Below are 12,057 nucleotides of genomic sequence, written 5' to 3'. Positions count from 1 at the left end.
GGAGTGAGGAGTCCAGATCCTCTGATGATCCTCTGATCAGATCCAGAGGATCACAGAGATGATGGTGGACTCACAGCCATTGAGATCTCTTCCATCTGAGGACAGAAGAAGAAGAAGAAGAGATGAAGGAGTGTTTGCAGGACTCCCTTCATCAGCTGTCAGTCAGTGATGCAGCACATCCAGTAGAAAGAGCAGCAGGACTTCAGTCCTTCCAGCTCTCATCTGAACGTATTGGAGTGAACACACTGAGCTCCACGGGCTGCACGGTGGTGTAGTGGCTAGCACTGTCACCTCACAGCAAGAGGGACCCGGGTTCGACCCCCGATCCCGGGTGGTCCTTCTGTGTGGAGTTTGCACGTTCTCCCCGTTGCAGCGTGGGTTCCCTCCGGGTTCTCCGGCTTCCTCCCACAGTCCAAAGACATGCAGCTTAGGTTATTTGGAGACGCGAAATTGCCCGTAGGTGTGAATGTGAGCGTGAATGTTTGTCTGTCTCTACATGTGCCCTGTGATGAACTGGCGACCTGTCCAGGGTACCCTGCCTTCGCCCAATGTTAGCTGGGATCGGCTCCAGCGCCCCGCGACCCTCAACAGGATAAGCGGTTTGGATGGATGGATGGATGGACACTGAGCTCCAAGCTCACACACCTGCACACACTTTGGACATCAAGTCTGTTCACTCTCACATTTCACTCAAGTACACAGTGGAGATAAAGAGCTGAGGGTCCTGAACGCATCACGACTGCAGAAACAGAGGTGTTCACTGCTCGCTGTAATGATGGGTTCAAAGCTGATAAAAACCACAGTCTCACTGACATTTGAACGTCTCATCTCTTTGAAATATTCCAATGAGAGAGAACAGATCAGATCAGACTGATGGATGAGGACCACTGTCTCTATACATGTTGAGATGCTGTCAGCTGATCAACAGCGGTATTTCCTGCAGACTTGAACACAACAACAACAGTCGTCTTCACATCAACTCAAACACACGATCGCAACAAGCTTGTGGCTCATCTGATTGGCTGACTTTCTGTCCAATCCTGAAGCCTGTCAGCGTTCTCCTCTCACAGCTTCACTGAGAAGGTTGGAGGTTTACAGGAAATACTGGATCTGTGTTTAGTTCAGTACTGCTGGAACCAGCATGGACTGAGTCCAACCCTCTACTGACCTCAGAGTCTCCAGTCTACAGAGAGGACTCTCCACAAGATCACACAGCAGCTTCACATCTGAAGCCTTCAGCTTGTTGTCTCTCAGGTCCAGGTATCTCAGATGGGAGGAGGAGTTGGACTTCAGAGCTGAGGCCAGAGAAGAACAGCTGATCTCTGACAGCCTGCATCTCTTCAACCTGAATAAAGAATAAATGATGAAGATCAGAATCCATTTATAATCCAATCAGATGTGTTCATGTTTTAAATGTGTAGCTCAACATGACTATGTCCTCATCAATGAGCTGTTCTCTTTGTCTTTGTGTTATTGTGGATCATCATCATGTCAGCCTTCTACAGACATCATCCACATGTCACCTCAACATTCATACATCTGATGATGTCACCACAGATTAACACCATGCTGCTGGTCTCAGTCAGGTCTGGAACTAGAGGATCAAGACTATATTGATCCTTTAAACAGCTGCTTCAAGAAATATGACCTGATCTCTATGTGTGTGTGTGTGTGTGCGTGCGTGCGTGCGTGCGTGCGTGCGTGTGTGTGTGTGTGTGTGTGTGCGTGTGCGTCATTAAAGATTAATATCAATGATAACAACTAACAGTGGACATTTTCTACATCTTTAAGAAACAATTCTGTTTTGACTGAAGACTCAATTTAGTTCAAGAAACATGAAAATATGAATAAAAACACATTTGCTACTTTATGGATTTAAGTTATGTTTTTTACATTAATTAAGTAAATAAATATATTAGATCTATAAAAGTAACAGAGAGTCAGTAAACTGACCTCAGAGTCTCCAGTCGACAGTGTGGACTCTCCAGTCCAGCAGACAGCAGCTTCAGTCCTAAATCCTCCAGGTAGTCGTTGACACTCAGGTCCAGTTCTCTCAGATGGGAGGGGTTGGACTTCAGAGCTGAGGCCACAACTTCACAGTGAGTCTCTGAGAGTCCACAGTCAGAAAGTCTGGAATGACACAAATATTACAACATATTATTATGAAAGAGGACACTTAATATTTACTTCCTGCTTCCTGTTTTGATGAACATTATCTCTTCACATCAGTGGTTCAGCTGATCTCCTCTCACTGTGTTTCACATGAAACAATAACTCTCATCACTCTCTCTCTACCTGCAGACTTTAATCTTTGTTTCTCTTTAATGTGCAGATGAAGGGAGACAAAGTGTCGTTACATTGAGGCTTCCATAATGTCTGTATATGATTAAATATTTATACAATTTGATTTTTTTTGAGCCTCTAAAAAAATATATTCAACAGAATTAACGGACCAATGAGGCTGCATTATTTTCAACTAAATCATTTTTATGATGTCATCAGAAATATGTTTCAGTGAATCAGCATTAAAAACATAACATGGTGTTCATGAGATCTTTATAAAAGTCTGAATTCTATCATTCTGAGTTTATTTCTGAGTAAAATAACAAATTAAAAGACTTAAAAACAGGACGATGTAATAAAACTTTAAAATGAAAAGTTGAATTCATGAACAATAAAATGAAACATTTCTCTGTTCAACACTGGAGTTTTACAGCGACAGTCTTTGTCTCGTATGAAGCAGTTTATGGAGGCTAATGTGGCTAATGCTAATGCTAATGCTAATGCTAATGCTCAGATATATATTGATGTGTAACTGACGTCACTGAATCAGTTCTCTGATGTGATGACTTTTCTCTTCTTGTGCCACTAAATCACTGTTACAGCATTCAGCATCATCTCACAACTTCACTTGTGGTCACAGTGCAGCAACAGTTACCTCTCAATTTAATAATGATATTAATGATGAAAACAATCCTTTATCTACACAGAACTTTACAAACAGATATATATATATATATATATCTGTTTGTAAAGTTCTGTGTAGATAAAGGATTGTTTTCATCATCACTGGCTGTGAAGTAGTGTGAACATGTGTCCTCCTGTGCTCTCATTGGCTCCTTCATGCTGTCATACTCACTTTATTCACATACTTTAGGACAGGGGCGTCAAACTCCATCACAGAGAGGCCACAATAACTGGGACTCCGTTGAGGGCCAAACAGGGTCAACATTTAATAAACAGGATAGAAGATGATGTGAGACACCTTGTAGAAGCTCCTGATGTATTAATAACTAAAGTACATGAAGTGATGACTGTAACATGCTACATGTGGTGATCAAAGCTCAAACACAACCTCTAAAGTCCTTCATGTGTTTCACAGGTTTGCATGTCGCCTCCATCACCCAAAGGAAGATAAATAGAGAAGAAATATATCAATATGAAATATAACAACCATTAGAAATCAATAGAATAACTGTGTTCATTAACTTCACAGTGAAAACTAAACCAACTGAAACTGAAACATGTTTTCACTCGCAGCATTAGAAACATCAAGAACATCTGTGATGAAATATCACTGAACTATGATTTAGTGTTAAACAACTGGAACACTATGTTAAGAAGATGAATTTCATAGTGTCTGTGTTTGAAGAACTAAACTACTGATCTACACTGATTCATAAAGTTAATCACATCTGGACTTACTGAGCCTTTCTGCAGTTCCTCACAGCTGGAATCAGTCTCCGTCGTCCCTCCTCTGATGTGTTGTACTTCTTCAGGTCCAACTCATCCAGAACCTCCTCTGACATCTGCAGCATGTAGGCCAGAGCTGAGCAGTGGATCACTGAGAGTTCCTTCTCTGATCTGTTTTCTGACTTCAGGAACTCTTGGATCTCCTGATGTACTGAGAGCTCCTTCATCTCCATCAGACAGTGGAAGATGTTGATGCTTCTGTCAGGAGAGACTTCATCACTCTTCATCTTCTTCAGGTTGTCGATGGCTGTCTGGATAGTTTCTGGACTGTTGTCTTTCTGGCCCAGCAGGCCTCCTAAGAGTCTCTGGTTAGACTCCAGAGAGAGGCCATGAAGGAAGCGGACAAACAGGTCCAGGTGGCCATTTTTACTGTGAAGGGATTTCTCCATGGCTCTCTTCAGGAAGTCCTCCAGGGTTGGATAGGGGCTTTCAACGGTTCCAAAAGACGTAGAAAACCTCTTTAATAAAGACTTTGAGTTTGAGTACCTGTGCTTGCAGTCTTCTCCCATGAAGTCCTTCAGTACCTCTGTCTTCCTGGTTGTGAAACAGTGGAACATGTAGACTGCAGCCAGAAACTCTTGAACACTCAGATGAACAAAGCAGTAGACTGTTTTCTGGAAGATCACACTCTCTCTTTTGAAGATCTCTGTACAAACTCCTGAGAACACCGTGGCCTCCGTGACATCAAGACCACACTGCTCCAGGTCTTCTTGGTAGAACATGAGGTTTCCTTTCTCCAGATGTTCAAACGCCAGCCTCCCCAGCTTCAGAAGAACTTCCCTGTCAGCCTCCGTCAGCTCCTGAGGACTCGTCTCATGTCCCTCATGGTACTTCTGCTTCTTCCTCTTTGTCTGGACCAGCAGGAAGTGTGAGTACATGTCAGTCAGGGTCTTGGGCAGCTCTCCTCTCTGGTATGTAGTCCACATGTGGTCCAGAACTGTAGCAGTGATCCAGCAGAAGACTGGGATCAGACACATGATGTGGAGGCTCCTGGATGTCTTGATGTGAGAGATGATTCTGCTGGACAGCTCTTCATCACTGAACCTCTTCCTGAAGTACTCGTCCTTCTGGGGGTCGGTGAAGCCTCGTACTTCTGTTACCCTGTCAACACGTGTAGGAGGGATCTGATTGGCTGCTGCAGGTCTGGAAGTTATCCAGACGAGAGCCGAGGGAAGCAGATTCCCCTCGATGAGGTTCGTCAGCAGCACGTTGACCGATGCCTTCTGTGTGACATCAGACACGACCTCATTGGTGATGAAATCCAGTGAAAGTCTGGTTTCATCCAGACCATCAAAGATGAACACAACTTTACAGACAGAGAGCTTCTCTGCTGGGACCTTCTGTAATGTTGGATGGAAAACATGGATCAGCTGGAGAAGACTGTACTGCTCATCTTTGATCAAGTTCAGCTCCCTGAACGAAAGCAGAACCACCAGACTGACATCTTGGTTCTCCAAACCCTCGGCCCAGTCCAGAGTGAACTTCTGCACCGAGAAGGTTTTTCCAACGCCGGCAACGCCGTTGGTCAGAACGACTCTGATGCGTCTCTGTTGGTCAGCTGAGGCTTTAAAGATGTCGTGGCACTTGATCGGAGTGTCATGGAGGCTCTTCTTCTTGGAAGCTGACTCAAGCTGCCTCACCTCATGTTGGGTATTAACCTCTTCACTCTGTCCCTCTGTGATGCAGAGCTCAGTGTAGATCCTGTTGAAGAGGGTTCCACTTCCTGTTTCATCACTTCCTTCAGTCACACGTTCACATCTCTTCTTCAGACTGATCTTATGTTCCTCTAAAACCTCCTGCAGACCACTATCTCCTGAAACAGAGAAACCAGAGAGAACATATAAAGAAGATATGATATTTATTTGACTAAAACAATCAGTAAACAATAACATCAGCTGATATCTGAACCTACAAACGGGGACTCATGAGTGAAAGTAACTTTCAGTTAGATTCAGTTAGAAGCTACTAGAGTAGTGAGATGTGAACTCAGAGAGCTTTCTCTCTGCTCACCAGCACAGACAGTGTTGATCCAGTCAGTGGAGCTACAGACGTGGCTTTGGTTTGAGGGAGGAGACCGTCTCTGTCATGGTGCTGGGATTTTACATGGTCGGTTTCCTGTTTTATTTTGAAAGATCACTTTACTTTCTGTCTTTGTGATCATCTGTCCCACCTGGATTTGTTCCACCTGTGTCAGTCTCACCTGTTTCATGAGTTAAAGCTGCTGAATAGTGAATTCAGAGCGTCTGTTGACTCCACACGGCTCTCAACATGGCTGACGGCTGAGCCGGCGGCTAGCAGCTAACGGTGCTAACAGTTCAAACAGCAGCAGTGCTGAGAGTGTTTCCCTGAGGGGTAACAGGAGGCGGGGCTACACTGTGATGACACGTTCTCAGCTGTGAGCTAACCCAGACTGGGCTCTAGACAACAGGGGCTCTAGCAAAGACTTTCTTTGGGGGCCTCCTTACTTTGTCTTCACACAAGAAAACATTCAAACTACTAACTATTGCTTTGTTCATCCACTCAACACTGATGAGAACGGGTGGGATTGTATCATCATGAAGATTATTGAGATCAAATTAAGAGAATAAAGCTGAGGACAAACATGGATTCATGTTTCCTCCTGAGTCATAAAAACATGTAATCGTGATTAATGATTGACCGCATGAACTGAACCAGAAGAGTGTTTTAAATAGATATTGTTAGAAACTAAACTAACAGAAACTACAGTTTCTCTTTTGCCAACCAGATATAATTACAATCAATAAATGCAGATTGATTTCTATAGAACTGTTATGTTTCATTCAAAGTCTCTCCTGTAAACTCAAAGAGGACATCACATCAGCTCTGTGCTGACTGTTCTTACTTCCTGTTGTGTTGAGCTGTAGCCGACAGACAAAGTTAACAGAGCGACTGTTAGAAGTCCAGTTATGAACCACGTGGATCAAAGATGTGTGTCTGTGTTTTACTTGTTAGAATACATTCATCCTCACATTGACTTCATATTTCTCACACAGCCTGTTAGTTATATTACCCGGATCGATCTGCTCTTTGAAACACACCGCGGCTCCGTCAACAAACAGACGAGGACGTATATGAATCAATGAGAGCTTCTTCCTTTGTGTGTTCACATCCTTCAATCCAACAAGTGTCTCTGTATTAAAACAACACGTCCTGTTTCCAGACATGAAGACATCAGCAGAGAAATGGACAGTCTTACTTTGGACTCTTCTGGTCTCACTGGCTGTCTGCAGTCCAGCTCTGGTTCTGGATCTGGACCTGGACATCAGCTCCTCCTCACAATCATGACTCCTCTTCCTCTTCCTGTAAAGACATTTCTTTAGAACTAGAATGATTTGTTGGTTGTTGTTAAACATCCAGATGTGGACTAAAGTGTGTAGAAGCTCAGATGTTCACAGAGAACAGTTAAAGTGTTACTTTTCTCTTTGAATTCAGCGTTCAGTCTGTAATGAAAATGTTCTTTGATTTCAACTCTCCTGCTTTCATGAACTCTCATCAGCTGCTTTTCCTCTCAGGCTGTCTGATGAAACATGGAATGATCTGTCTGTAGTTTGTTTAGAACTAACTCAACACTTCCTGCAGCTCCTTCACAGTAAAAGTCCTCCATTAGAGAGAGCTGATCATGTCCTTCACTGTGTCTCAGTGTCTGTGATCAGCTCAGCTTGAGTTAGTTGTGTTTGAACTGAGGTCAGAAGAGGTCTACATGTTGTGAATTTGATGTTTTTGGTTTGTTTTCTATTTAGTTAGTTAGTCTATTTCTATTAGTTACCATATGCAAAGATGGACTATCAAAAACTGACCTTCTGCTGAAAATAACAGGAATAGAAACCCTTTTTTATTGTCATATACTGTACACATACACGAAATTTGACCTCTGCATTTGACCCATCCCTGTATATAGGGAGCAGTGGGCTGCCAATGACAGGCGCCCGGGGAGCCGGGGGTTCAGTGTCTTGCTCAGGGACACTTCGACACGTGGCACATCGCAGTCGAGGATCGAACCGTTGACCCTGCGGTTACAGGGTCAACAATCCCAAGTTGCTCCATTGAAGCTTAACTTGCACTAATTGTACTCAAAGGAACCAACTCACATCGTCCAATAGCAGGACAGAGTCTTAACAGGACAAAACACACATCAAAGCACACACACAAAACGTCATATGCCTCAAACCACATTCTGCAACATGACTAATGACCTTCATGTTAATGTATATTAAACTTTGTAAATGAGTTATAGAATGTAAAAGTGGTGTCTCGGGTTCAGGTCCAAGCTCGTCATTTCCTTCATGATTTCTGTCACTAGGGATGGACTGGGACATTTAGAAGTTGGTATTAGTCCTCTTAGATTACATCACAGCTTTTCTATGTGACCATCAGCTGTCACTGATACTAAGAGGAAGATTAGTGTCACAAAAAGTTTGTTACATTTTAATCGGCAAATAAACTTTAGTAAACACAAATCAACAAAAAATGGTCAGTAACTGAAATGACTCCTATGAATGAGTGAGTAGAAGTTCTCTTACTGTGTGTGTGAGGGTCCAGGTTCATCACTGAGGTCTGGAGGAGGATCACCTCTGGACCGATCACTCTTCATAGACAGACAGATGGATCCTGGAGACTCTGCTCTCTGTCTGGACTGAACTCTGCAAACATCAAGATGATTTTATTCAGAATGAATCTTTGAGAACAACAAAGACATTAAAGTAGATCTGAATACACAAACTACTGTTACTGCAGATATTTAAAAGCTTTTAAAGTTTGTATTCGTCCTCTTAGATTACATCACAGCTTCTCTAGGTGACTGACAGCCGTCACTGATACTAAGAGGAAGAACCTCAAACTCACCTCAACACCTCTAAATCTACAGAACACATTGTCAGAGGAACAGGAAGTGAACATGACTCCTATGAATGAGTGAGTAGAAGTTCTCTTACTGTGTGTCTGAGGGTCCAGGTTCTTTACTGAAGGTCAGAGGAAGCTCTTTGGACTGATCACTCTTCATAGACAGACAGCCGGAGACTAGAGACTCTGCTCTGTCCTCCTCTTCCTCCTCACAACCACTCATCTTCTGATCTGAAGTCAGTCTGAGAGTAAAACAGTAACGTTAGGCTCGTTGGAGATGAGCCAGTCCTGATCAGAATCAATCACAATGCATGCTGGGTAACATCACGAGGTCGAGGCGCCGCAGTTGCTTTTCACCGACTGCATGGCCCCAATGCATGATGGGAAGTGCCTGGCTGTCGTAAGATCAAAGAGCTGATTGGCTCTTAGATTTAACAGCAAACACCACTTTTAGTAGAAAATTATTTTTTTCTGTGTAATTGTAATATTTTATTGAATGTTGTCTTTTAGTCTCATGTTGTGCAATGAAGGTTTAATCTAGAAACAGGACAGATACAATACTGATACACACACATTTAGATAAATCCAAACGAGGTCTGCAAACTACAAGTAGCCTACAGATCTAACAGGAAGTAACTGTTTCTTTGACTTCCTGTTTATTCTTTGAAGGCGGATGAAAACTGTCCGACTTCACCGCAGTGTTTGTTCAACGTCTCCTGCTGCTGCTGCTCTCGTCTACTTTACAGGAGAGAAGCAGCTCATCTAGAACGAGCCTCCTGACTGTAACACACACACACACACACACACACACACATACACATAACCTCTCTCTCTCTCTCTCTCTCTCACACACACACACACACACATAACCTCTCTCTCTCTCTCTCTCTCTCACACACACACACACACACACACATAACCTCTCTCTCTCTCACACACACACACACACACACACACACACACACACACACACACACACACACACACACACACTGTGACAGTAATCAAATGTTGGATTAACACTCACCCTGCCTCAGCCTTCAGCTTCTCTCCTTCTGCTCTGTGACTCAAAATGGAGTCTGAACTTTGTGATAAACACTTCAGGGTTCCCTCCCTGTTCTCATGTACCTGGATCACATGATCACTGTAGCTCCGCCCCTCTTCATTTACAGGAAATCAGCTGAGTTCCTGTAGAAGTGTGTGGGTGTGTTTGTGAGCTCACACAGATCCTCGTTGTATGATGATGTGTTTATGAGCGTCTCTCTCGGCTTGAACACGTTGAATTAAAATGACGGCCCGCCTCCACATTTGGCCCGGCACCCTGAACAATACCAGAGACGCATTATGATTTTTTTTCAGTCTGGCCACGCAAATCCTAGACTAGCCCCTGTCAAATAGAACGGAATAATGGCGAAAAGGTTAGGTAAGAGAACAATAGATTCAGAATGCAGGGTATTTAAGCTGCAGTGGTCAAACGATTATTTTTTTGTTCAATGCAAAGAAAAGGCTGTTTGTCTCATCTGTCAAGAGGCGGTGGCGGTATTCAAAGAATACAATCTGCGCCGACACTATGAATCCCGTCACAAAGACAAGTATGATTACTGGCAAGGCCAAATGCAAGCAGACAAACTCTCAAAGCTAAAAAGTGGACTGTTAGCTCAGCAGAATACATTTGTACGCCAAGCTCAGCTGAACCAGTCATCCGTTCGGGCCAGCTTTCGGGTTGCTCAACTGATAGCAAGCAGCGGTAAACAAAAGGATTATAAGGAAGGAACACAAGAACTTTGAGAGACTGCTCATATGAGTCATTTGAGTAAGAGATTCTGCTCTGACAACTAAGCTAAAGTTTTACCTGTTAAGATTGTGCACGGCACAACAGAAAGTTAATGTTCAATGGACTTTTTTTCTGTGAAGAACCCAGAGAGGGTTATTTGGTTATTATTTATTTCACAAATAGTGTTATTTATTTCCTGACTTTTTTCTGTGAAGATCCCGGAAAGGGTTATTAATATTTGGTTATGTGTGGCTTTCTGGAAAACAATAAATGTTTACATTTAGGCACCCCTGCGATCGTCACACTTTTTCTGTTACAAACTGACCCCGGCCCCCATCAGAGAAGGGAAAAGTTATGTGGCCCTCACAGGAAAAAGTTTGGGGACCCCTGCTCTAGACCCTCAGGGGCCCTCCAGGTCTGGGTCCTGACCCTCTGACCCTCAGGAGCCCCTCAGGTCTGGGTCCTGTCCCCCTGACCCTCAGGAGCCCCATGTCTGGGTCCTGACCCTCAGGAGCCCCCAGGTCTGGGTCCTAACCCTCAGACCCTCAGGAGCCCCCAGGTCTGGTTCCTGACCCTCAGGAGCCCCCCAGGTCTGGGTCCTGTCCCCCTGACTCTCGTCCCTTTACACAAACATTTTGACATCCTGAAGGACTGATGACTCCATAATAGGTCTCCTATCCAAACACAAGGAGCTCAGTTAGTGGAGCAGGAAGCCCAAACAGTCACTTGGTGCCACCACAACAACCTCCTGCTCAACACATCCAACATGCATCCAGATCCAGAAGAAGTCTCAGCTGTAGAACCGTTCATCTGTGGAGCTGTGGACAAGATGTGGAAACTGTTTCCTGAGTTGTAACTCTTTTTAATCATCCAAACAAAGACGGTGGACAGAAATTAAACATCTTGTTTAGTTTGTACATGAAGCTACATCTTTATTACATTTGTCTCATTAGTTATATGTGTTTCTGTTGATGTTTCACATCCTATAACACTGGTTACAAATATCTTCATCAACAGACAGAATATGTTTCCAGATGTTCAGAAGAGTCTGTGGACTCTGGAAACACCTTCAGGACAGATGGAGGTGCTGCTGAAGGACTTTCTGCCTCTTATTTTAAAGATTGTAGGATATTTATGAGTCACACAGTTGTCTGCTTAGTTCAGACTCTAATTTAACTGTAAGACATGAGAGGCACAAACGTGACTCTAAAACATACTAGAATATACCCCTTCACTTACTGCAACATGGTAACATGCAGTTTACTCTCCCTGCTCATGAATACTGTGACTTATTATTTATTGTGTTCTATGTTTTACTGACGTGTTCATCATCCGGACTCTTATTTTGAAAGCGAGGCCCCCGGAAGTCTCCTCGTGGTAGCCGTAGCTTGATGCTAACAGGTGTGAAGATGTCGGTTTCGTTCGGACTGAAACGCTGTTTATCGGCTCTCTGTCCGGTTGGTTTCCATTCACATCTGAGGAGGAATCACCCGGTGAGATGTCCAGTGGGAGGACGGCGGCTGTCACACACACGAGCAGGTAATCGGTCAAAATAACGCTAGCTCCGGAGCTAAAGCTAGCCGGCTAACGTTAGCCACCGAGTCCCGTTAGCCTCCAAAATAAAGCAGTTACTCTCTGAAAATGACGTCATTAAGTGAGTTTTTTTATTT

At 43.7% G+C, this 12,057-nt stretch overlaps 2 protein-coding genes across 8 annotated transcripts in view; one reads left to right on the top strand and one right to left on the bottom strand.

Moving 5' to 3' along the window:
• LOC142943649 (NLR family CARD domain-containing protein 3-like) overlaps positions 1 to 9,760 on the bottom strand; it is a 10,112-nt gene extending 352 nt beyond the window's left edge. The window contains exons 1-8 of one of the 4 annotated variants that reach the window (XM_076085288.1): positions 9,641 to 9,760; positions 8,706 to 8,855; positions 8,295 to 8,414; positions 6,971 to 7,074; positions 3,706 to 5,566; positions 1,954 to 2,130; positions 1,169 to 1,345; positions 1 to 95 (exon numbers count right to left, since the gene is read on the bottom strand). The exon at positions 1 to 95 is cut by the window's left edge and continues 352 nt beyond it. In XM_076085288.1, the coding sequence (XP_075941403.1) occupies positions 71 to 95; positions 1,169 to 1,345; positions 1,954 to 2,130; positions 3,706 to 5,566; positions 6,971 to 7,074; positions 8,295 to 8,414; positions 8,706 to 8,836 (2,595 nt within the window). In that variant the 5' untranslated portion in view covers positions 8,837 to 8,855; positions 9,641 to 9,760 and the 3' untranslated portion in view covers positions 1 to 70. The other 3 variants (XM_076085291.1, XM_076085290.1, XM_076085289.1) reach the window with 3 other exon arrangements.
• The window catches only part of sugct (succinyl-CoA:glutarate-CoA transferase), a 46,966-nt gene continuing 44,288 nt past the window's right edge, over positions 9,380 to 12,057 (top strand). For 2 of the 4 annotated variants that reach the window (XR_012952112.1, XR_012952111.1), the window contains exon 1: positions 9,380 to 11,926. Coding sequence is in view for 2 of the 4 variants with exons in the window: in XM_076085294.1 (XP_075941409.1) it covers positions 11,779 to 11,926 (148 nt within the window). In the remaining 2 variants the exon portion in view is untranslated. The remainder of the gene's footprint in view (positions 11,927 to 12,057) is intronic. The other 2 variants (XM_076085294.1, XM_076085292.1) reach the window with 2 other exon arrangements.

This window comes from Anarhichas minor, unplaced genomic scaffold (genome assembly GCF_050575085.1).
Source record: "Anarhichas minor isolate MPS153535 unplaced genomic scaffold, ASM5057508v1 ptg000148l, whole genome shotgun sequence".
Classification (NCBI taxonomy): domain Eukaryota; kingdom Metazoa; phylum Chordata; class Actinopteri; order Perciformes; family Anarhichadidae; genus Anarhichas; species Anarhichas minor.
This window is presented reverse-complemented; position numbering and strand designations above follow the sequence as displayed.